The 27,378-nt window shown below is 41.2% G+C and overlaps 1 protein-coding gene across 1 annotated transcript in view; it reads left to right on the plus strand.

Annotated features, from left to right (window-relative positions):
• The window catches only part of LOC147711504 (phospholipase A2, membrane associated-like), a 590,964-nt gene that overhangs the window by 80,948 nt on the left and 482,638 nt on the right, over positions 1–27,378 (plus strand). The window contains exons 2-3 of the mRNA XM_086920199.1: positions 17,373–17,517; positions 20,798–20,904. Coding sequence (XP_086776325.1) covers positions 17,373–17,517; positions 20,798–20,904 — 252 coding nt within the window. The remainder of the gene's footprint in view (positions 1–17,372; positions 17,518–20,797; positions 20,905–27,378) is intronic.

Below are 27,378 nucleotides of genomic sequence, written 5' to 3' on the forward strand. Positions count from 1 at the left end.
GTATATACGCCAGGAAGGGTAAAAGAACTAGAAAATTGGGATTAAAAATTTGGAATCCTATATATCGGTGGAAAGAGAGAGTAAGGATACCCCTTGGTCAATAATTTATAAGGCTTGTTTTCCACCTGAAAGTGTTGATGATTTATAATTTTTTATCAACATTGTAATTATTTGGGTTATACTGTGTATCGAGATCTCTGTGTATGTAAATGACAAATTGTTGTATGATGTGCCATAAAATTTTTTAAATAAAAATAAAAAACAAAAAAAAAAAAAAGTGGTACAAAAGGGGGTGGTGATGGACGGAGCATCTGAATCAATCAAACACTCACACCCAGTCAAAAGATCTGGGTTTAATCCATCACCGTTCTTTAGCCCACGCTTCCACCCCAGTTCAGACATGGCTATATGCAAATCAGTCTGACCCTGTGCCTCATGGGTACAGTCCAGCCCGAACTGCCAAGCCATGTCTTCCGTGGACCGGAAACAAGCTTCCGAGGACCGGTTTCTGGCATTCCAGCCGTCTTCAGCCCGGCTTGCTTGAATCCAGTGGCAAAGTGATCAAGGGACTCACGTCTGAGCAAACCCTGCCACACTTATGGCGGCCAAAAGCGGTACAAAAGGGGGTGGTGATGGACGGAGCATCTGAATCAATCAAACACTCACACCCAGTCAAAAGATCTGGGTTTAATCCATCACTGTTCCTTAGCCCACTCTGCCACCCCAGTTCAGACATGGCTATATGCAAATCAGTCTGACCCTGTGCCTCATGGGTACAGTCCAGCCCGAACTGCCAAGCCATGTCTTTCCTGGACCGGAAACAAGCTTCAGAGGACCGGTTTCTGGCATTCCAGCCGTCTTCAGCCCGGCTTGCTTGAATCCAGTGGCACAGTGAGCAAGGGACTCACGTCTGAGCATACCCTGCCACACTTATGGCGGCCAAAAGCGGTACAAAAGGGGGTGGTGATGGATGTAGCATCTGAATAAATCAAACACTCACACCCAGTCAAAAGATCTGGGTTTAATCCATCACCGTTCTTTAGCCCACTCTGCCACCCCAGTTCAGACATGGCTATATGCAAATCAGTCTGACCCAGTGCCTCATGGGTACAGTCCAGCCCGAACTGCCAAGCCATGTCTTCCCTGGACCGGAAACAAGCTTCCGAGGACCAGTTTCTGGCATTCCAGCCGTCTTCAGCCCGGCTTGCTTGAATCCAGTGGCAAAGTGAGCAAGGGACTCACGTCTGAGCATACCCTGCCACACTTATGGCAGCCAAAAGCGGTACAAAAGGGGGTGGTGATGGACGGAGCATCTGAATCAATCAAACACTCACACCCAGTCAAAAGATCTGGGTTTAATCCATCACCGTTCTTTAGCCCACTCTGCCACCCCAGTTCAGACATGGCTATATGCAAATCAGTCTGACCCTGTGCCTCATGGGGACAGTCCAGCCCGAACTGCCAAGCCATGTCTTCCCTGGACCGGAAACAAGCTTCCGAGGACCGGTTTCTGGCATTCCAGCCGTCTTCAGCCCGGCTTGCTTGAATCCAGTGGCAAAGTGAGCAAGGGACTCACGTCTGAGCATACCCTGCCACACTTATGGCGGCCAAAAGCGGTACAAAAGGGTGTGGTGATGGACGGAGCATCTGAATCAATCAAACACTCACGCCCAGTCAAAAGATCTGGGTTTAATCCATCACCGTTCTTTAGCCCACTCTGCCACCCCAGTTCAGACATGGCTATATGCAAATCAGTCTGACCTTGTGCCTCATGGGTACAGTCCAGCCCGAACTGCTAAGCCATGTCTTCCCTGGACCGGAAACAAGCTTCCGAGGACCGGTTTCTGGCATTCCAGCCGTCTTCAGCACATGTGGCACATATACATGCCCTAAGGGCATGAATGTCTGCAACATGGCACTTTCAAAAAAGCACAAAATTGCTTTTTTAAAGTTGTTTGATATTTACCACCAACTTGTAGTTGGTGGTAAATAACGAATCCTTAAAAATGCACTCACTTGAGGGCTCCCTATATAGGATTTAAGGATTTGGTAATTTACCGATTCGGTATTTTAAGGATTCGGTAATTTACCGATTCCTTAAATTACTGAATCGGTAAATTACTGAATTCTTAAATCCAGCCACCTACATTGGAAAAAGCTAAATACCGGTCAGTAACGGAAAATTTACCGATTTTCGGCCGTTACCGACCGGTATTAAGCTACCTACATATGGCCCCAAGTCCCATACATCAAGTTTTCCCTCCAGCTCCAGGGCCTCAGGGAGAGATAAATCATAGTATGACCAAATATCAGAGCTCACAGAAGCAGGACGGCTCCTTAGCCTTACTTCCATGCTCTCCTTCCTCTGCACAACTAATAAGGAGGAGTCCTGCCTGCTCCTGCAGGCACAGGTAGCAGCAGAAACATAGTCCACTGTGCATCAAAGAGTGTGGGTGACAAAGAACAGAGTCAAGGTAGTGGTCAAAGCAGCCACATATAGTGAGTGCATAAATCACTGTGGAGCAGCAAAGTGGGGGTAATAGATTCCTATGAAGGTTTGGCTGGTGATGGTTTTGAGTAACAACTGAAATGGCTTGAAGGAGTAGTTTGGTTTCTTTAATTCAACCAAATGTTTAATTCCATGATTGTGACTGCTCCAGGAACAGAGTCTTCCCCAGGAGCTATTATTTGATGGGCTTTTTGACCCTTTAACTTCGTGTTTGCTGATCCAGCAGAATGCAGTGCTCAGTTTTCAGCCCAAAGAATGCTTCATCCTCTGATTTCTAGTGCTGAAAGTTTACACAGGAGTATCAGAACAATCACGACTCTGATTGTGTGGAGAAGGCTGCTTTAATGAGAAAGGTCTGAGCTAATAATAACCATCACCTAACAACGCCCTACTGTCTAAACCAAAGGTCTGCTAGTAAAACTGAAAATGTAACAACCAATCCAGTCTTGAACAACTCTCACTTTTCCAAAAAGCCACAGGCCCTACACATAAACAAGGTCAAACATTAGAACCAGTCTTTACTAACAACTTTGAATTGTCGGTGGGCGATCCCACCCCATGCCCTGGTCGCACCACTTCCTGATCCCCATCCATATGAGTCCCTCATTCAAACCCTCGGACACTAAAGTAATTGACAGGAGAGTCTGTCCCTGGGCTAAACTCCCAGTAGACTCTTGGATTTCAGCTCTTGAAAACCTCAAGCCTAAAATCGTTCAAAATCTTACCTTAGCCTTGCAAAAAATCACTCTCTGGATGGAGGCCTCATTGGACATGGTTGTCCCGGCTAAACCCACCCATAAAGTGAGAGTGAAAATGTTACCATGGGACTCCCCAAAGCTATGATTACTTAAACAGGCGTGCAAAAGACTGGAGAGGAAATGGAGAAAATACTACAACATCTTGGGTTAACAGACATGTAGAGAATCTATAAAACGCTACCAAACGGAAATAAAAATAGCACAGGCAACCTATTATAAAGGTATTATCAACTCTGCAGCTAACACTCCCAGGGACATTTTTCACACTGCAATGATCTCCTAGAGCTCCCGAGAAAAGGATTATCTCCCGAGGCCTTCGCAGAGTGGTGTAATGAATTGTCAGATTTATTTCAAGGAAAAATGTAAAATATATACACTGCATTTCCCAGTTCGCCCCACCCTAGTGACCTCCTACTAATGGACAGGCCCCCACTTCATCCAAAACACTTAAATCTGGATAAGCTGTCAGAAATGTTTTCTCAAATAAAATCAGGCTACCCCCTAGATCCATCCCCCCACTTCCTATGTAAAGACGGAAACGTGATACTCTCTACTGTTTTGGAAACTGTAAAGTTGTCCATCTCCACTCGAATAGTTTCCTCACCATAGAAGAATGCTTGGTAAAGGCCTTGCTCAAAAAAACGAGCTTAGGCCCAGATGACTTAGGCAACTACCCTCCTATCTTGCTGCTTCCAGCGATCGTTAAGATCCTGGAAAAGCACGTGAACTCAACTCTATCTGACTATCTAGAAACCCATGACGTCCTGCACTCCACCCAGTCTGGTTTCTGTCCTCAACATTAAACTGAAACAGCCCTTCTTGCAGTGGTCGTGGAATCTAAGCTGATCCTTGATCAAGGAGGAGCAGTAGCCATTATCCTCCTTGGTCTAAGTTTAGCTTTGGACACAGTTAATTTTAACATCCTGTTAGAGAGACTCAGGAGATTGTGTGTCTTAGGTGAGGCAGTCACTTGGGTCGAATCTTACCTAGACAGTAGAACTTTCCAGGTCTTCTCAGGGGAGTCAACATGTAGGAGCCTAGCGCTCAGCTGCGGAGTCCCACAGGGATCTTCATTGAGCCCCACATTATTCAATCAGTATATGCGGCCACTCACTGATATCATCTTGCCTCACTAGATCAAAATCGTCACCTATGAGGATGACACGCAGCTGGTAATTACCCTCAATGGGCACTGAAACGTTCCTTCAGACTTTGAAACCTGTTTGGAGAAAGTGGCACCCTGGATGCTCCTAGGCAACACCTCTAGCATGGATCTTAAATAGATATGGCCCACCTGCATGGGCCCTGCCCCACCCCCCAAGTCTAGGATCAAAAGCCTGGACATTTGGTTGGATAACTCTCTTAAGTTTGACCACCAAGCAGTGAGAGTAACAGGGGCTTGCTTTGGCACCCTCAGACTACTTCTGAAAGTTCTCATTTCCTTCCAATGGGTGCTAGGAGGACCCTGATAGAGGCCTTGTTCCTATCACACCGGGACTATGGAAATTGTCTTTACTTAGGAGCACCTAAAGCACTGATAAGGAAGCTCCAAGTCAAACAGAATTGCGCTGCTAGGCTGTTGCTTGGGTTCCCGTAAACTCAGTTGCCAAGCCGGCCCTGAATACCCTACTGTAGCTACCAATTCTGGAAAGAGTAAAATTCAAGGCGCTCTGCATAGACCTTAAGAACCAGTGGGGAAATGGCCCTGCTATCAACAGCTCCCTCAGGACCTACTATCACTCCGGAAAATGCCTTTGATCAGTCGATCTTAACTTTGCAGTCATCCTCAAAATCAGGAGGGTAAGGAGGGGAGGAAGATATTTTTTCTATAATGTAAGCAGACTCTGAAACACACTGCCCTTACACCTTCGCTCAGAATCCCGCTTTCTCCCCTTACGAAAACTTCTTAAAATCTGGTATTTCAAAACTCTTCCCTATAATCCTTTCACATGTCCTACTGTCTAGCTGCTAGGGCTGGGATGCCAAAGGGTAGCTATGAGCTCTACAAATCCTAAATATTTATAATACACACAAACCACCAAATGTAAGCATATTTATCATGTTATAAGACACTCTTATCACAACTGCTGTCCTGATAATGGCCCTACCGTCATTTTTCTCTAGTATGTCCTTGTCCTTTGTCTGAAAACGTTACCCTCATCTTCAGAAATACTTCCTCAAGATAGCATCACTGTTCAAATTCATGGCGCTGCTTCTAAAAGTAGCGTATTCATTCCCGGTCCAAGTTAGACCTTCTTTGACCCCCCCAACTTCCAAATAATCCACATCCAGGGCAGCTCCTCCCCTGAGATGTTTCCTGCTGTTTCCACCTTAGAATATCTTCTATTTTTTCCTAACCCTGCAACAGTTTTGACACAATATCCCTGACTTGCAGATTATAATACTCATTCATTATGAAAGACAAGTATACATCATCTTCCCCTAGCAATCAAAACTCCTTAAGCTTAAAGTCCCTGAGCCTAATGCTATTTAACTTTTCCAACATCGAAAATGCACTCCTCTCTGTTAAGCATTCTCTTTAATCTGATGGTGGCTTCTGCCTCCCTCCCCCTATTTGCCATATCACCAGATCATTCCAAACAACACACCTTTTTACTTCCAATACATCTCCCTCATATCCTGCATTCTTGTTTCAATAGCATCATCAACCACCACACCAGCTCATTTTTATAACAATGAATCATCAGCACATCAAGGCAGCATCTAGCCTTATCCAGTTTTGCCATAACTGCAGAAAACTGCCTCCAATGCAGCCCTCCATTTCCCACCGCTTCACCTGTGTTCTGCCCATCCTAAAACCCAACTGCCTCCAAAATAATGTTCTCACTTCCTTCTTGGTCGACATCTTCCTGAAAGAACAACCATTGATCCATAGTCTTTATTTAAACTCCTCCGGTTCCAGCATGGGATCTGCTTATATCATGTAATTTGAAGTGTGAACGCCTCATTATTCAAGTCCACCAACCAGCCAAACAGATCTCTAGTAGCACCTAAAACCCTCACCTGTGCGTGGGAAAATACTAGCTTACAACCTTTATTTGACAACAAAATCCTAAACAAATGATTCCCATATGGCCACTCAGTTTATCCCAACTCCATCAAACCTCATCCAAAAACCTTTATCAATTGAAATCTTTTCAACCCTCAAAAATAAAAATTCCTCGCACTCTCTCCAAGCTCTGTTAAAATCCTCAAATGTTTGATGCTGGCAAATATTTCTGTCACCCATGCTCCTGAGGACTACATCCTAGCATAAAAAAACCTGGTCTTTATTCAACCTCCTCAATAGCGTTTTGGCTCACCAACCCAATTCGTCTTCGTTTATGCCCTCACCCTTTTTGGCTCCTTTCAGCTCAGAAAATTTAAAAGGCCCAAAAACAATAATGCATGCAAAATCTGAAAAGCAAACGCGCACTCTCAGCGAAAAACATCCAGAGCAGTCCTAGCACCAGTTTCCAAGATTCTAGCATCATTAGTCTCCCCAACCCTCCCCTTGATCCTCTCTCTCCCTGTTCCAACCTTTTAACTTCTACCATCCCATTTCACCTGACAAAGTCAAATAATCCAATCAATACTTACCATAAAATGTAAATTGATACTTGTATAGCGTACTACTCACCCGCAAGGGTCTCAAGGCGCTTGTACGAATACCGCTGTGGAACACATCCTGGCTTTCCCTGTGAGGCGTCCACTCCTGGGCACCCCCAGGGTGAAGGCCAGGCATCCTTAGCGTTGTGGGGGCCGTTGTGGAGATTAAGCAAGCTATTGCCCAGAGTTGCAGAGTAGGACTCCATGATTGGAATAGGCACCGAGGCGACAATGATCAGGTCCGTGAAATTTTGAGCCCAAGACCCGCCGTGGCGGGGAATTGAACCCTGGTCCCGGGCTAGACCTATGCATCAGGGTCTGCCGCTCTAACCATTGAGCCACACTTCTCCAAAATTAACACTTGATGGTGTGGCTTCCTTTTTCAAACTGAATGGTCCTTCAATGAACTGTAATATCTTCACCCTCCTAACCCCTAAAGCATCAGCATCGTCTTCATGATGATAGCATTTGCTTCTGGGTCCAGCTCACAGAATCTCTGCCACATTGAGTAAGACAATTCCTCCCTGACGCAATTTTTGCACGCTGGCGTCATTCCTCACGAACACAGCAATGCTGTGTATCACACATCCCAACATGCATAAATGTGGATTCTGCAAACCATTTACATTGATTGATGCCTCCCTGCTACCCACTGACACCACCTCCTCATCATCAGTGTAAGCAACCTTCTTGGTTTCTTGTTTGCTAAAATCCTCAACAATATCAAAGTCACCACAAGTAGAAAAAAATCCAACAAGGTGATACGCCCCTTTAAGCACAAGTCAGTCTCTAGCAATACTTCAGCAAACACCTACCATTCCCAGTCTAGTGCAAAACCGACTGCACCTACTGCATCTGAAAGTAACTAGACTCAATATTAAGTTTCATCTTCAGAGAACCATATAATCAATTCCTCAAAACTCGTCACAATTGCTGTCACACTTTAAATTCCTGCTTCACAAGCATTCTTATTTCAACCCTTCAATATAGCAGCACTAGCATCAGAAAGCGCAGTCTCATGTGAAATGTTAATTCTATTAACATTGCAAAGGTAAATTTAAAATGTCCCAGAGGACTCTGAACTTTCTTCAGCTCAGCAGCTCCACAATCTGCATAAGAAGAACCAGAACTTTATTTCGGGGGAGCCATTGCCTTGAGTTCTCAAAATCCAGTTGAGTGCCCAAAAATGTAAGCCTGGTCGTCGCCACCTTTGCTTCTCACTTGTCAAAGGCATGCCTTATTCTTCCATCAGGCCCAGAAACTTTCCCTCTTGTTTTCCCAAATGCAGTTCCACCTCCTTTTTCTGAAGGAAAGAAGGCATCCAGGTAATGCGGTACATTCTCTGGGCCTGCTACAATATAGAAAATTCATTGTTAGAAACAATGTATGTGCCAAAAACAATATGCATGACACGTAGAAAGACATTAGCAAGAGCTTGTCCACATGAATGTAACCTTCAGTCACCATGTCTAACAAAGAAAAATCTTGTAGGTAAACAGACAGAAGACAAAATAATGCCCTAATGTTGCACTTTTCCATTTCCACCTCTGCACCACAACCAGTTCTTAAACTTAATGGCATCATTTGCATAGTAAACTCTGTGGTCTTGCTTAGGAACAACTTCTTTAATTCACTTGTCCTCTGGCAAGGACAAGATATTCTATAATGCACATCAGAATTCTTGGAATCCAACTGAATTTGCCAATCGTCATACATCTGACAGTTCCACCACCCTCTCTCCTTCTGCCTCTCGCTACTCATATCCAGTTGGGCCAATGTATTCAACCTCTCTGCTATGCATGTTTCTGTAGTTTCTTTGGATTGCTGCCTAAACCTGCATCTGTAACACTCCTCTAGAGCTGCTGCCTCTCTGTATGAGTAAAATTCCAACCAACACTCCAATGTCTCACCCTAACTGGATTACAAATCATTACTCATAACTCCTAGGTTCTCAGTACTCCTGCTCTGCTTTCAGGTGACCCATCCTCCCCATCGGCCAGAACATTGAACAACCAAGCTCCTCACACTCAACTTTACACATTTGTTACTGAATTTGCACACTGCTCTGTTGCAAACACTTGGTTATGTACTGAGCATACCCCACCCATCGTTCCTCTTGTGGCCCCCACATTCCAGATTGTTTGGCATGGCCCTGAAAACGCTGAAATGGAACTGGAGGTCCATCCTACATCTTTGTCACTGGTGCCATGCAAGTTAGCACCATTCATTTGAGACACACGTGGATGGATTGGCAATTATGCAATGTTATAGGCTGGCTGAAGGCTAGGAGGATGCTTTCAGAAATCGAAGGATTGCCATAACTCAGCGATGAAAGACCCCTTACTCCATGCATGCACAGCCTCCTACAGAGGGAGGAGTTTTATTTTTTGGCAAGGCTGAGTTTAGTTTCGTGTTGTACCCAGTTCACCTAATGATACTAAACCATTCTAGCACAAAAGTCCTCTTCTTACTGCACCCAAGCAAACTAACAAAATTCACTTGTGGCTTTAGAACCACATCATTGAATGTATGCATGCCTGTGGGATCTGTAGATATCGAATTCAAACCTAGCCAAAATGCCACGAAGTGCTGTACAAGCTCAAAGGCAAATATACCACCAGCAACTGAAGGAAAAGGTATTTGAGTTCTGCCAAAACCAGGACTACATTGTGATGTACTGTTCTTTAAAAAGGTGTCTCATTTATTCTTCTCTAAATTGGAACATGGTTGTGGCAGCCCCGATGGACACGTGGATATCTGTTCACTTGTTTCTTCCTTAGTCCACTTCTGTGCCTCCATTTTTATGGTGTCTTGGCTGTGAAGGTGTCAACAGCCACTGTAGATGGTGGGCTTGTGGTCCAGATATGTCGGGTGCTGGTGGTGATGGCTTAGTAGGTGCACAGTCTAAATATTGATTCCGAAATATCGACCCACAGAAATATAGAGTTGGAAATATCGAAGGTACAGAATATCGAGGTCAAGAATATCGTTGGACAGAATATCGAGCCTAAGGTAAGTAATATCCATTTTTTTATATCGATGTATGTAATATCGAAGTTAGTAATATCGATATCAAATATATTGATGTTACTAATCTCGATGTTTCTAATATTGATATTTGTATTATTGTTATGTATGTTATTATGTATTTAATATGTATGTGTTATATGTTTTTTGTTAAGTATTCTACTGGGTTTAAATTAAATGTATACTATTTTTATATGTTAATAATGTTATTTTTAAGTAAATTTTTTGTTTTAGTACAGGAGCGGGTTGTGGGTTTTGTAGGGGAATAGGGTGGGAAGTAATTTAATAATACTAAATAATTATTAATTTTTAGGAATTATAAATTCATTTTAATAAATTTTTGCATTTAAGTTCTGTAGCTGGTTGTAGCTTTATAGGGGAATTGGGTGCGAAGTAATTTATTTGTAATTAGGTAATGATTTATTTTTATTTATTGGTATTGATAATTATTTTATTTTTAATTCATTATTAATTGGTAATACATTTTTTTTATTAGTAATTCATTTTTGAATTGGTAATTAATGATTTTATTTGACAATTAATTTTTTTAATTGGTAATTATTTTTTAATTGGTAATCAATTTTTTTAAATGGCAATTAATGTTCCATAAAAAGTATTTTTTGGTATAAAAAATCATTTTATTGTTTCATATTTGTTAATTGTTAATCACATTTTAATAAGTAATATTTTTTTTGATAAAAATATTTTATTATTCAATATTTATTATTTGGTAATGAATATTTAATAACTAACATTTATTGGTATTTATTGTTAAGTTATTGTTAATTAATTATTCAATTTTAATTATTTTTTAAATAATTATTCATGGGTATTTTTAAATGCTGTAGAGTTATTTAAAAATTAAATGATTAATTATTTTAAATACAAAAATGATGTATAAGTATGTTATATTTAACTTCTACGCTATCCAACACTTTCTCTACTGTTGCACTCTCTGGAGTTGGAATAGTAATTCTTACCCCTATGCTACCCAACGCTTTCCCTACTGTTGCACTCTCTGGAGTGGGAATAGTAATTTTTACCCCTACGCTATCCAACACTTTCCCTACTGTTGCACGCTCTGGAGTTGGAATAGTAATTTTTACCCCTACGCTATCCAACACTTTCCCTACTGTTGCACTCTCTAGAGTGGGAATAGTAATTTTTACCCCTACGCTATCCAACGCTTTCCCTACTTTTGCACTCTCTGGAGTGGGTATTGTAATTTTTACCCCTACACTATCCAACGCTTTCCCTACTGTTGCACTCTCTGGAGTGGGAATAGTAATTTTTACCCCTACGCTATTCAACACTTTCCCTACTGTTGTACTCTCTGGAGTGGGAATAGTAATTTTTACCCCTACTCTATCCAACGCTTTCCCTGCTGTTGCAATTGTATTTAAAGACATTTGGTCCTTTCATAGCGACTCCTCCGATGAGTTAGGCAATGGGGAAGTTCTTCACTTTTCTCTCCCCCTCTAACCTCATCATTCGCTGGGAGGTACACTAGTTTACCGTCCCCCGGCCGCACTGGACCGTTCCTTAAGGCGTTGGCGGACGTCATTTTTTGAAGATAAAATAGCAGGGATCCAGGCTAGTTTGCGCACCGCCTGTCTCAGTCAGAGTTTTTCAGTCTTGGTACACTCCCCACCTTCCCCCTCCACTATTCACGTCTTCAGGGAACTCTCTCCACCATCTGAAGCCGATACCCTAGCAGTTCTAAAATCCATGAAATCTGGGTCCCCTGTCCCGCGCGTGTTCTTGGAGGGGTGGCGGAGGTGCTCTGCCATGAGGACACTGAAATCATTAGTCTCTCCTTTAGGACAGCCACAGTCCCCGATTGCTGGAAGCAGGCTAAACTTCTGCCACTGCTGAAGAAGTTGGGTTTGAATCCGGCAGCACCAGCTAATTATCAGCCCATCTCCCTGCTGCCAGAATTGGCCGAGGTATGCAAGAAGATCACATTTTGCCAACTGAATGCTTTTGTTGAAACTTCTCATGCCCTTCACCCTGCTCAATCTGGGTTCCGTGCTGCTTACAGCAAGGAATCTGCACTGGTGGAAATGTCTGAGGCCATTAGGGAGTGTCTGGACGTGGGCGGCAGAGCGGCTCTGATATTGTTAGATCTCTCTGCCGCTTTCGACACTGTTCCTCATCAGCTTCTTCTCACCCGGCTGTCATCCATTGGCGTCACTGGTTCAGCCTGAGAGTGGCTGACTTCATTTCTACACACCCGGACTCAGCAGGTATGGCTGCCCCCTTCTTTCCTTTTTTGTATGCCGATTGAACTATACGAGAACAGGCTGCCAGGACACAGGAGCAGGGAGGCCGGATTAAGCAACGAAGAGAACGACAAACTCGTGAGGCCAACCCGTATTGTTTTGATAGTTTTTCCACCAAAGGCTGACCTAATTGAAAGAGGTTCCCGACTGCAGCGATTGATCGCCCAGCTCCTATGGAAGAATATCGTTGACAACTTTTATAAAAACTGTCGCTCCTCCTGGCAGCTAAATCCGGCAAGATCATACTCTATTCACAGATACGAACAAAGCGGACGCCATGTCCACTAATGGAAATATATAAACATATGTAGACGATATCAAAGGAACATTGAATTTACTCCTCTCCTATGAGAAACAGCACACTTTGCAAATTGAGAATAGCATCCTGTGATGATATAATCGTCAAAAATTATAAAGGACCTTTCGCTAAACCAGCATTCTCCATATGGGCAACAAACTCCATTTGGAATAAGAATCAGTCCTGAGGAAGGTGTACTAAAAGAAAGCCGAAACGTCGCGTCGACCTTTTTGATTCTTCTTGTTTTTATCATGTATTTCATGTATTTTTGTATTATTAAAATGTCTATTGTGATATGTTTTAACAATGTTTTAATATGAATTATGAACTGTAAACTGATTAAGTGAATAAATCTAAAACATAGTTTTACCAAACATACATCGTGACAAGTCTCAATAATTAAATTCCTAGCCTTTTGACAGTATTACAAATAGTTATATAGAATCTGTTATAACCTATGATTGTCCTGAATGCTATAGTGCGAAACTGATGTGTATCGATAAAGAAAATACATCTCATTGTATCTTTGCCTTTCCCGCCGATTTCACGGCATGCCTGTTTAATCACTATACCCCTACTACTAACACTAAAATAGGACAATCCTCTATTGTCCACCTAGTTGGGACATTGTTGTTTTTTGACTACTGCCCCCTTCTCATCCTTGGCCAAGCTTCTTTCCACCAGGGTGCCTCAGGGGTCTACTTTAAGTCCATTATTATTTAATATCTATTTGACCCCTCTGATTTTCCTGGCCGAACAATTGGGCGCTAAAATAATAGCCTATGCGGATGACACGCAGCTGCTGTTTACTTGGTCGGCCAAGGATTGGACACTTCATCTGCCCGGACCTGTCTCTCTTCAGTCTTCAACTGGCTTGCATGTGCCCAGCTAAAGTGCAACAAAGACAAATCTGAAATTTTACTCTATGGGCAGTTCCCCCCAAATTTCAGAGAATCCCTTTGGTCTTGGGACTTTCCACCTTCCAGCTCTTTGGGAAAGCCCGCTAAAAACCTGTGGGTGTGGTTCGGGGAAGATCTAAAATTTGAGGAGCATATTAAGAAACTTACCTGCGGCTGCTTTGGTACTCTTAAGGCTCTACGCAAATTTTTTCCTTTACTACCCAGAACGGCCAGAGAAACAGTGATGAGACCCCTCATTCTCTCCCGCTTTGACTACGCTAACGCCTTGTTCATTGGCATCCCGGCATACCTGACTAACCGCCTTCAGATAATACAAAATGCGGCTGCCAGACTCCTTTTTAACATCTCAAGGAAGACTAGCCTCCGCCACCATCTGCGCAGTCTGCACTGGCTTCCAGTTACACAACGGATTATGTTTAAAACCCTCACTTTTGCCCACAGAGCCATTTACGATCAGGGTCCACTTTACCTGAGGAAACGCTTTTCTCTGTATCTTCCCACCCGTCCACTCCGATCTGCCACTCAATATCGGCTGATTGTTCCACGTTTTAAACGAATCCGCCTTGGTGGACACTCTATTGCCGTGAAAGCAGCGGTTACCTGGAATTCTTTACCTCTGGCTCTTCGCGCTATTCAGAATTTTAATCTCTTTAGAAAAGCACTGAAGACCCATCTCTTTGAAATGACGCTTTAATTCTCTCTCTACTATCTGCAGTCCCTGCCTCTCCACATCTCTTTCTTTGCGCCAGGATACTCCAGAGTAATTGAGCGCACTACAAAACCACCCATAAAGTAACATAACTCTCTGGAGTTGGAATTGTAATTTTTACCTCTACGCTATCCAACGCTTTCCCTACTGCTGCACTCTCTCGAGTTGGAATAGTAATTTTTACCCCTACCCTATCAAATGCTTACCCTACTGTTGCACTCTCTGGAGTTGGAATAGCCATTTTTACCCCTACGCTATCCAACACTTTCCCTACTGTTGCACTCTCTGGAGTGGGAATAGTAATTTTTACTCCTACGCTTTCCAACTCTTTCCCTACTGTTGCACTCTCTGGAGTTGGAATAATAATTTTTACCCCTACACTATCCAATGCTTTTTCCACTGTTGCACTCTCTGGAGTTGGAATAATAATTTTTACCCATACGCTATCCAACGCTTTCCCTACTGTTTCACTCTCTGGAGTTGGAATAGTAATTTTACCCCTACGCTATCCAATGCTTTCCCTACTGGTGCATTTTCTGGAGTAGGGATAGTAATTTTAAGCCCTACGCTATCCAAAATTTTCATTACTGTTGTTTTTTTGGACTTTGAATAGTAGTTTTATTTCTTTAGCTATTTAATATTTTATGTATTATTTTAGATAATGTAGTATATAATTAATTTAAAAAATATTGAAAGTATATATATTTTTTAATGCATTAAACATAATTATTTACTTTTTATTTATGTTATTGTTTTATGTGTGTAGATGTATTTGTAACTTATAATATTTTTTAATAATGTATATGTTATTAAAATAATTATTAAAACGTATTATTAAGTAAGTATATATTATGTATGTTATATATATGGTTAATTATTGTTGTATTATTATATATGTATTATTTATTAATTTTAAACATTATTAAATATTTTTAACTATGTTTATTTTATTTATAGGTATTATTTACTTTATATTACACATTTTTTAACAGAAAAAAACCAATATTTTTAATTACGATATTTTTAACATCATTATTTTTTTTCGATATTTTTGTACTTACCATGTTGTAGATAGGATGTCGATATTCTTGCCTTTGATATTCCTGCTTCGATATTTCTATAGGTCGATATTTTGGATGTCGATATTCTGTCAGGGATTCGGCTTAGTAAATAATTTAGCTGATTTTGAAGATGGTGCAGGCCAGCAAGCAGAGCCAATGAAAATGCAGAAGAATGAGGGTTGATGATAGCGAATAACAAATGTGTTATGTTTGTCTAATATATGTTGTTCTACTGTGTGCAACGTGTTTTCTGTAAAACAACTTACTGCACATTTGGCTAGGATTGCACTCTATTAGTGCCAGTAAAAATATGCAGTTATAAATAAGTAAATTATTAAAGGGGGTGGTTTTGTCATATACCTTTAAGCCCATATTCACATACAATTAAGCACTCTTAACTCCCATCCATACTCTCCTTGTTCACTTATACCCTGAACTATTGCTTCCTGCTGCACCTTCACATGCAACCCAGTATCTGCCTTTAACTGTCTACAACTTAACCCTGCACTGTCCATGCAGCTCCACCCTTCTTGCTGACAGCCATCCATACTGGCTCTCCACTTAAACATTCACTTCCATGGTTTCTTGCTCATCACCCTTGTCAGCAAAAGTAACTATTTAGAACCTTGTCCCTTGTCCTCTGCCACCTAGATCATTTGTGCCACCTGCAAATCACCAAAGCTCTCACTGTCCACCCTACACCCTAGTGTCACCTACTACCTGCCCCACCCCTCGTGTCTCTGATCTCCCCCTCCATATCAACATTCTCCATGGCCTATCATAATCTCTCTCTTCCTTATGACATTCTCACTAGCTACCATTCAAATTTTGTGAAATGTGTTCCCAATCCTCCTACACCCAGTCTCCAACATACCTGTCAGAAACATCACAACATTCTCTGATGAAAGTTGTGATCATGCAGGTCACATAGGACATGTCACTTTATACTTTCCTTTGCCTTGAGTAGTACCATACTCTACAGGCGTCTGAAACACATCTACAACTTGCCACATTGTCATGCTTAGCCTCTCATTTCTTTTACTTTTCTGAGTGACCTCTCTCCTTTGCACTCACTGCTCACCTCCTAACCTTCAAAGACATCTACAGCACCACTTTTCTATGTTCTGTGCTGTCGCTCTCTGCTCTCACTTCCATTCCCTGGCACATGAATGTCTCATGAATACTTCGAATACACCTAGACTCTTCTGGGAGCCACTCGCTCCTCCTCAAAAGGTTTTCCAAAATGCTGCACTAACCACCAGCAGAGAGGAGAATATGTCTTCTGTACCTCCCTCCAGGCCATCATTGACCATATGCTGTCTCCCCACTGCAGACCTTTATTCCTTCATCCAGACATATGTTTTCCCTCTCCATTTAGCCAGGCCTGAGGTCTCCTTCCGCAGAATCTTGTTCCTTCTTCTATCATTGAACTCTACAACACTCCTCTCTCTGCCTCAATCCACGCCAAAAATCTCCCTCTATTGACCTTCACTATCCCTTCAGGCTCCTCCTCTGCCACCTCACTGTGTCTTCCAAGCAAGAGATCATCATACATAGACCCCACTTCCAGACATTTTGGCTACCCTTTTCCATATACACAGGTCCAAGCACTGCCTCTCAGACCTTCCCCAGCCAACGTCGTCCCAATAGAGAAACACTCTCTTCATCCCAGTTAGGAATTTCTATCTGCAGACTCACCTGCGTCCATTCAGGCCGAGCTCTTCCCTTACAAGTTCATCTTCCCTCAAACACGCCTGATGTCTCTCCACCCACTCAGGCCCGAGCTATTTCCTCTCTGACCGTCAGTCAGGGTAGTAAAATTAGGAAATGCTTCCCTTCTGTGACACAGATAATTTTGAACAAAAATTATGAGCAAACTATGAGAAATGCCGTTGGCCAGCCTATTGTTAGACAGTTGTACGTAATTCTACGAAAGATGACGTGAGATATACCGGTGCATGGATCGTTCTAGTAGAAAACGTCTTACTGCCCCACACTCAACAGATTCCGATTCATGTGAGATATTTTCTATTCGAACCAGTCTCCTTAGGAGAAAATTATGCAATACAGCATAATTGCTAAAAAAAAGTAAAATGTTCCCAAAAATAACAAAACCCTAAATTCGGCAATTTTGCTTAACAAATAATTCACCTCGGCCTGCTTTCAGACAGTGACTGTGTTATCTTCGTTTCTTTGCAGTTTGTCTTGTGGCTCACGGAAATGTTGTGAACTTTGGTGAAATGATTAAAAAGGTTTCTGGGAAGAATGCATTCCCTGATTACACTACCTATGGGTGCCACTGTGGCTGGGGAAGAACTGGACAACCGGTGGATGCCACCGACTGGTGAGTAACCACAGCACCCTTAATTTAAGAAATATTTCTGAACTGAAAACAACCTACGTTTACTCCATAAGAAGGCCACTTTGTCAAATCCTTTGAAGATCATCAGATACCACATTTCTTGTAATTGGGTGTGCGATTCTGGTTTAAGCCTGATGCTCCCAAAGTCATAACAAGCATTTGCATTGCAATAGGTCTTGCATTAGTTACATTTAAAGCGATTTACATTGCAAATAAGTATGTTTGTTAGAATTGTTTTTTTCTCAAAAAATATCCTAGCAGTAGCATAACATATAAATAAAAAATCCATGAAGCAAGAAAAGGGTGCAATACCTTTGCCTGTTACTAGGTGTCCTTGTGAACCTCTATTAGCCATATAATGTACTGTAACCTGCAATATTGGAAACTACAATTCATCCCCAGGACCGGGTCCAGGCCTGCCATATTTATTCCCAAGCAACAGGGCTCTGACACACACAGGAAGCATGGTAGAGCTTAGCTTGTTGCTGCGGCAGTTGTCTTGCTCAAACTATCTCAAATCCATGATGCACAAACTGACATTTCGGTGCACAGGACGGAGGAAGATGTAACACTGCGCAGGAAAAGACTACGGAAAGCCATTCGCATAACACTTCAGATGTTTAAAGCTAAAGCGCAGCATGTTGCAATTTGTACAAAAGTAAATAAATGTAAAAGAAATGCGATGGCCATCCGCCTTTTTTTCTGTTTATTACCTTTTGTAACAATCGCGGCATGCTGCGCTTTAGCTTCAGATGTTTAAAGGTTTTATGGCCACCTTTATTTTCAGTTTTTTTACTTTTGTAGAAATTGCTGCACATCGTGCTTTTTCTTAAGATCTTTAAAACTGAAGTGCAGTGTGCCGCCATTGCTACAAAAGAAAATAAATGGAAAACAAATGTGGCGTCCACCCGCCTTTTTGTTCTACTTATACACTTTTGTAGCAATGGTGGAATGCTGCTCTTTAGCTTCAGCTGTTTAAAGCTAAAGCGCGGCATGCAGCGATTGGTATAAAAGTAAAGAAGTGGAAAAGAAATGTGGTGGCTGTCCGACTCTTTTTTTTCTATTTATTTACTTTTGTAGCAATTGTGGCACGCTGTACTTTAGCTTAAGATGTTTAAAACTAAAGCATGCTGTGCCACTATTGATACAAAAGTAAATGAATGGAAAAAAATGTGTGGTCCACACGCCTTTTTTTGTATTTATTCACTTTTGTAGCAATGGCAACATGCCTCGCTTTAGGTGCAGATGTTTAAACGTAAAGCGCAGCGTGCCGCGATTGGTACAAAAATAAAGAAAGGGAAAAGAAATGCAGTGGCTGTCTGACTCTTTTTTTCTGTTTATTTACTTTTGTATCAATTGCGCCACAACATGCTTTAGATTCCGATGTTTAAAGCTAAAGTGCGATTGCTACAAAAGTGAATAAATAGAAAAAAAGTTGTGCAGCCGCTGTATTTTTTTTCTATGTATTTACTTTTGTAGCAATTGTGGCACGCCGTGCTTTAGCTTAAGATGTTCAAAACTAAAGCATGGCGTGCCACCATTGTTAAAAAAGTAAATTACTGGGAAACAAATGTGGCGTCCACCTGCCTTTTTTTCCTATTTATTGACTTTTGTAGCAATGGCGGCATGCCGCACTTTCACTTCACATTTTTAAGGCTAAAGCACAGCACAGCGTGCCACAACTGGTACAAAAGTAAATAAATGGAAAAGAAATGCAGCCTTTTTTTGTATGTGTTTACTTTTGCAGCAATCACGGCATGCCCCGCTTTAGCTTGAAATGTTTAAAGCGCGGCATGGCGCTATTGCTACAAAAGTAAATACTTCGAAAATGAATGCAGGGTCCACCCAATGTTTTTTTCTATTTATTGACTTCTGTAGCAATGGCGGCATGCTGCCCTCTAGATTCAGATGTTTAAAGTTAAGCACGGCGTGCTTAAAGAAATTGAAAAGAATTGCAGTACCCCCGTGCAGCATGTTGTGACTGCTTCAGCAAGACATTAATTAACTAAGTTGTGCTCACTAACTGGTAATGCAACCTAGAGAGTAAGAACATGTAAGAGGAGCTGTCCTCATGGGAGGTAACAACAGAAGAGTGGGAGGTACTAAGGAGGGACTATTAAGCCTATTCGTGAATCAAAAGCCATTATTTACAATGGACAGTAAGAGGAGCCAAGTGAAAAGATGGGCAGAAATTGGATAGAGCTTAAAGTCCATACCTACATGTGTCAAAGAGACAGCACAACGCGAGGCCTAAAAAAGCATTGTGCAGAGGATGGAGGCTTTTAAGGCTCCATGTGATGTTGACACACAAAGGATGTCGATCTGTTGATGTGGACGTAATAGTCTTCATTTCAAAATATGAGAGGCAGACCATTTAAGGACTGTACCTTTGATTTCTTTAGCTGCTTTATGGAATGTACGTGGGTGTAGAGCCCCCAAGAAGATTGAAAAGCCATGCCTCTCCTTTTTATTTAAATAGGTGGCTAATTCTGCTCTTTGCTTTCCTGACTTGAAATTGTTTAAGCAGTGCAGTCATTTCACATTCCTCGGACATTATTGCCAAACCTTCACTGCGGAATCCATACACATGCGATTCAAAAGTTCATAACCCAGCTATCCATATAAAGCACCATTGATTTATGCATGAGTTCTGTAGCGAACCCTTTTATGATATCAATTTAGTAGTATGGATTGGTCATCCATTACATTACTAACTCTAGGTCTAGTTCTTGAATAGGCATTGAATTACAAAGACCCGGAGCCTCTTTACATACCGGAATTGATCAAGATTAATTTTCATATGGCCACCAGAGTTGAGCACATTATGTCTCTAGAGACTTTAAGAGTCAGAATATGTTTCCACTGTACATTCTGTTAAGTCTATTTAATCCTCTAAAAACACTTTTGATTCAACTCTACAATTCAGCGCAGTTGTGTTTAAAATTAAGATTATTATGTGTAGTGAGATCTTAATATTTCTCTGTTTCACCACTCCAAGTTCACTGTTTTCTGTGGTTCTTCAGACTGGAAATGTCCATGCATTAGGGCCTGAATAACTTATTTAACAAAGACAGTATCAAAGAGTACTTGGGGTGGTGGAAAACAACAATCACTCACCTTAACACTTTGTCATGCATTTTCAATCCATTTTACATGAATATTAAATTCTGCAAATTAATTTACCATTTGTTTGAGATAAAAATAATGTGTGTAATTATATGTTAATAAAAGTAAAGTGTTCTTTTGGGTTTTCTTTTCTAAGGTGCTGTCACGTTCACGACTGCTGCTATATAAAACTAAAGAAAAGAGGATGCAACGCAAAGTTTAAGTGGTACAGAGTCGACATGAAAGACGGGGACGCAGCATGTGGTGAGAACTTGTGTTTATTCTATCAATCAATCAATGTTTCTTTATTCTACCTATGTAGGCCATAAAAGCAGAAAAACAGACTTACAAATAAAAACAGCCACAGACAAATACAATTGTGATTATACATGAGAAGGATAAAATACACAGTACAATTGAACATTCATTAAAAGAATTAGTAGCAATCATTAAAATCTGTCTAAGACATAACAAAATGTCAATATGGGATCTGGGTGAACACTCAGCCTAAGACCTGACAACAAAAACCTCTATCTTAGGGTCCGTTATGTAGACAGGGAAAAGATCAAGACAGCTCGTGGAATTATCTCTGGCTTTGTCAACAGAAATCCAGAGTGAGTGTAATGTCAGTCATTCGAAAAGGTGTAAGTGCAATTTTAATATACCAAATTAAAAAAGTGCAAACAAAGAGTCAAACCCTTTATATTCCCTACAATGACACCAAGTAAAGTAGTGGATAGCCACGAATCAAATGGAAACAGTTTTTCCTATGCTTGATTGCCCCTGCAAGAAAACATACTACGCCATAGCAAATTGAAAGGAAAGACTCCAATTGTAATCAATCAATCAATCAATCATAGACATTTATAGAGCGCTCTACTTACCCGGAGGGTCTCAAGGCGCTAGGAGGGGGGTGCGGCTACTACCCGAACAGCCAGGTCTTGAGCTTCTTCCTGAAGGCGAGGTGGTCTTGGGTCAGGTGCAGGTCGGTCGGGAGGGAGTTCCAGGTCTTGGCGGCCAGGTAGGAGAAGGACCTTCCTCCTGTTGTCGTTCTTCGGATGCGGGGGACGGCGGCGAGGGCCTGACTGGCTGATCGGAGGTGTCGTTTGGGAGCGTAGAAGTTGATGTGGTTGTTGAGGTAGCTCGGGCCTTGATCGTGAAGGGCTTTGTGTGCGTGGGTAAGGAGACGGAAGGTGATTCTCTTGTTGACCGGGAGCCAGTGCAGGTCTCTTAGGTGTCCGGAGATGTGGCTGTGTCGTGGGACGTCGAGTATGAGTCTGGCTGAGGCGTTCTGGATCCGTTGGAGTCTCTTCTGGAGCTCGGAGGTGGTTCCGGCGTAGAGGGTGTAACCACCGCCAAGCTCCAGAAGAGACTCCAACGGATCCAGAACGCCTCAGCCAGACTCATCCTCGACGTCCCACGACACAGCAAATTGTAAAAACATCAGGGCTGGTTTTACTTGTGCAAAGTGGCTGTTTCTCACCAACGGCAAGATATATCTGGATCTCAAAGCCTGAAAAAACTGACAAAAGAGCATAAAGTGCAAAATGTCTTGGTCTGAAAATGTATCACAGGGGCAGGGTTTTAAATCACCATGTTTGTGGAAACCACTGGGAACAGCTAAGGACCAGTGAATTTGATTTAGCCTAAACCTTGTTCATAAAAACAATGGTGGGCGTTGGTGCAAAAGGACACAGTGGGTTTGATTAACACCTTACCCTCTCTATCACTTTGCCACCTAGATAAAAAATAAGTTTTTTATGACCCTAAGCTCCCCTCCTCGTAGCTGTCTGGGATTTATAAACAGATCCGTGCAACCCACACCATCAGCATTCGCTTGACACCCCTTAACCATGGTATGCTAAGTGCACCAGCGAGTGAGATACAATCCATGATCACAAGCTTATTTAATTCTAGAGCGGGGCTGGACCAGATTCTTAGTCATCGCAAAATCGGTGCCAAGGCAATGGTATCGGTGATGTAACTAAGTTTCGCCTCCTCATTATAGCGAAAGATGGTGTAGAAGGGGAAACAGTGATGTTACGTAAGTATTTGTTCTCAATCACTTGAAACTCCCCAACCTCTTTGTAGCCCAATATACTTTGGTCGTAACATGCACTGGTTTGGCCTCTTAGCAAAATCAGTGGTCACCCCGACAGTTCTAGACAGGGTGTTCTTTTTCAGGATCTCTGCACTAGCCATGACCCTTCATCATTGAAGAGTACTCCGAGATACGGGAATGATGATACTTTTGTGAGTTCAATCCATTTCTATAAAATTTGGGTCTGGCAGCCTTCCGACATCCGATCGTCATTGTATGGGATTTTGAATAGTTGGTGTTCGGAAGACATTGTAACCCCTTAGCAGTCAGCAAGATCAGGATCGCATCGTCTGCATACAAAAGGGCTTGTTATTAATTTAATAATACGTAGTGTTAATAGCAGGGGAGCTAAAATACACCCCTACCTTTACCCCTATCTGGACCTCCAATGATTCTAACAGGCTGCCATTCTCATCATATCTTACTGAAGCCAATAGGTTTGAATGTTATCTGTATAGGAAGACCACTATCTCAAGTTAAATACCCATATCCAGGAGAAATGCCCACAGTTTAGATCTATTTACTCAGTCAAAGGCCGATGTAAGATTTATAAAGGCAAGGTGCCGACATCCTCTCCTTAACTACAGTGTATTTACCTATGATCAACTCTAAGTTAATGCAATGGTCCAGGGTCCCTCTCCCCTTCCTAAAGCCATATTGCAACTCTGATATTATATCGGCTTTACCCAGCCTATATGTTAAACGCCCTAGGACAACCTTCCCCATAATTGTTACAGCAGAGTCTAGAAGTGAAATTGGCAATAGCAAAGTAGGCTATCCCTTGCCCCTTTTTTAAAGATGGGCAGTATAATGGCTTTGGACCATGTGAGTGGAGGGTCATGGTTACAGGCCACATTAAATATGCAGGTTAGCACCTTTGCCCAGGTTATAGGGTCAGCCTTATAAAGGTCTAGGGGGCGGGACCCCATCCAGGCCGGGCTCTTTTCCCCCTGCAGTGGCATTCATTGATGGCCTTACTTACTTTGTCTACGTTAAAAATCAGCAGCGGGATGTTCTTAACCGGTACCCATGGCCTATCTGTTCACTTCATAGGATGCCCACTATACCTTTCCTTGAAGTGAGAAATCCATATATCGGGAGATATGGTACAAACCACACAGGGTTAGCTCTCCCCACAAAATAAGGTCTGGTCACAATCTCCCAGATTTTGGAACTATTGGAGACCACACAAGTATGCAATAAATCCTCCTAGGCCTGCTCCCTAATTTCTTTTTTTCCTGTGTAGGCTTGCTAATTGATAAGCTTTCCTGCACTCCCTTACCCTTGCTTCATCCCTGGGCTGCTATTTCAGGGCTTCTATTAAATTTCTCTGGGTTTTAGAGCATCTACCTTCAAACCACTTAGCTTTCCTAATAGTCTGTGCGTACCATGACCTGAGAGGTTAGCTGCGATCTGCTCGCAGAGACTGTCAAAGGTATCGAGGACCTCATCATCCTGCGAGCCACTATGTAAACAGAGTTCTAAATCACCTGTGCTTGTTTTGTAGAGATTACCTAGGAAATCCCCTGGAATTATCCTGTCCCATTTCAATCTCTGGGCTTTTTTGTCCCAGGGTTCCTGATTGAATTCCCAGTCTAAAACCAATGTTATCTGGTTGTGATCACCAGAGTTCTTCCAAGATACACTCCTAGATCTTGTGTCTGGGATCAAGTGACAGAAAGGATAATAAAATCAATGGTAGAAAAAACAGTCCCATCCAGTAAATGAAGGTATAACATCACCTGACCCATTCTATTGCAGACAAATCAAATTATTGGCCGCCAATAACTCCTCTAAAATGTTGCCCTGCTCAGTGTGCTCAAAGTGTGTTTGTGTGGGAAATAGCATCAAATTTATTTTTCAAAAGAGCACACAACTGGGTATTTATATCTCTCTAACATGAGGGATTTTGGGATGCTGAGCAAGAGCATGTTTAGAGTTAAAATGGTACAAGCATTCAAGACATGGCTGTTAAACTGAACCCATGTAAAGCAGCAAGACCCCAGCTCCTGGATACCTTAATGGGTGATTAACTGTGCTTTACAAATCGATTGTTTGATTGAGTGAGTGAGAGACAGGAGAAACCTGATATAGAAATGATTGACTGGTTCACAGAGAGGGCTTTCCAGGAGGTAACACATATGGTTGTAGTCCTACATGTTGACTACAAAAATATTAACCTAAAAACATGCTGAGGTGAAAACGTCTACTGCTAAAATATCGATTTTCAATACTGATAATTCAAATCTCAGTGATATATACTACCAAGATATTAACAGTCAAAAATATAGACTTAAAAATATATATTACAAAAATACTGAATACATCAATATAGACAATCAAAATGAATTTTCCAATTAACCAAGATTTTAACTACAAAAATAATGTGTACCCTAATTTATATAGCAAACAAATATATTTAAAATTAAACCATATTATAATTATCACAAATTTCTTATCATTTAAAAATAGATCTAAATCTCCAATATGTTTCTACTCAAACAAAATAAATTAATATATTTTAATATTTTGGAAACAATGAAACATAATAGAAATATTTGACATTTCCAAAACTATATTAAGAACAATGATCAATTATGTAAAATTAATGTAATTTCTTAACATGTTTAGTCATCTAACAACAGAAATAGAGTTCATTATATTTTCAAATAAAGTACATTTTTAATAAGATAATGATAACCTGTTAAATAATTCAGAATAAATATGCAAATATTTAATTCAATCACATACCAATTTTATAAAAAAATGAATATATCTCAAAACATGTATACAATATTCAACAATTAAATAATACTTTCACTAGATATTACTGTTGTATATTATTTAATACATAACACATGTTTTACAAGTATATTAAGCAGTCAAGGATCAATAAAAGAAGCCAACATAAAGTTTAAACAATATCTGAATTTTTAAATATATATATTACAATCTTGAGCATTTTTAAAATAAAATATACTTCAATAGTGGGGTTACATTTATTATTGTAACACCAGTTGTAACACACATTGGGGAAAGCACATACATCTGAGGGAACAAGTTTTATTATTAAAATCACTAATGTTTAGAAAGGTCATATATTTGAGGCAAGCCAAATGTACTATTCTAATGCCTATTCTACAAACCTTAGGGGAAGTGTTTATATTTGTGGGTGCCAAATGTACTATTCTATTACAAATCCTGCAAAAAATTAAGTAAGTGTATGTGTTTGTTGTTATCAGATTTGAGCATTCTAACTCTAGTGCCTCAAACACTGGGGAAAATGTAGGTAATTGGGGGAAGTCACATTTACTAGACTAACTCCAGTCCTAGAAACGTTGGAGAAAATGCTTAAACTTTGAGGCAGGGATATATTTATTAAATGTACGTCAAGTCCTACAAACATTGAAGAAAGTGCTTAACTGATGTTCTGGAGCCATACTATAAAGGAGAAGGTGGGGCTTTCATTTTTACCTTTTTACTTAGTTGACCCTGCCCGCATTTAAGCACATGACTGACAGATTACAAAGATGTCCACTGCAATCCCTCATCTTGCAGTTTAGAACATGATTTTGTATTTCCTGTCCTAATTAGTCACTATCCATTTATTGATGCTATCCATTTCTAGATCCAGCTGTCACCATGGGGACTTGAATTTATTATCACACATTTATCATATGAACATAAATTCAGAGTAAAGCATAAGATTGCTTGTTTGGTGGGCTAGTGATGTATTGGTGAAAAACTAGTGCCACTACATGAGACAGAACATCTGTGTCCCATTACTATCAGTAAAACGTTATGTTAGCATTGTGAAATAATTCACACCAATCTGTGATACAAATCAGTGCTTGATTTGTAAAGAAATAAGTGCCTGTTCCACCGCAGCTTGCACCACCCATTGCCCCTGCCAGAGCTGTCAATGACAGTACCTGCACAAATATGTTATACTGCTGCTGCTCAACGCGAGTGTCTGTGTGAGAGAATGTTGGTGAAAGAAATATTTGTGTGTGTGAGTATCAGTTGGAGATGAGCTGAGCAGCAGTGAGGCAGCTCCTGGTGGGGCTCTCATCCTTGTTACATCTAACTTACAATAAATCTACTTGGAAACTTACCTGGACTACTTCTCGTATCTACAATATATTTTGGCGACGATCTAGAAAAGTACTTGCGTGTTCCACCTGATGAAATACTGAAACTTGCATCCTGAAGAAATTTTAAGGTAAAGAACTCCTTAAAGCTACAGGTTACAGACTTAAAGCATACTGGTACCCCTGAGTGAGCCCCACCAGTGACCACTACAACGGTCGCCCACCACTACTCTGTGCCAGTGCCTGTTGTACTTTTCTGCTCCCTCTCCTGTTTTTTAGAGACAGTTGTCCCCTCCTTGCCACTTTGGGACAGTGTTTCTAGAAGTGCAATTTCCCAGGAGAGCGTCCAGTTTTTTTTCACCGCCTCCTTGTCCTGATACCTGCCTGCCCTGCTGTTCTATAAAGTACTCTTCTTATTTATTTCTTGCTTTGTTCATAATGCCTTTTGAGTTTTTCTTCTTTTCCGCTGCAAAGAAGGGGTATGTGTTATACTGCTGCTGCTCAGCCTGAGTATCTGTGAGAGAATGTTGGTGAATGGAATGTTCA

The sequence above is a fragment of the Lissotriton vulgaris genome, chromosome 5, assembly GCF_964263255.1.
Source record: "Lissotriton vulgaris chromosome 5, aLisVul1.2, whole genome shotgun sequence".
In the NCBI taxonomy this organism is placed as follows: domain Eukaryota; kingdom Metazoa; phylum Chordata; class Amphibia; order Caudata; family Salamandridae; genus Lissotriton; species Lissotriton vulgaris.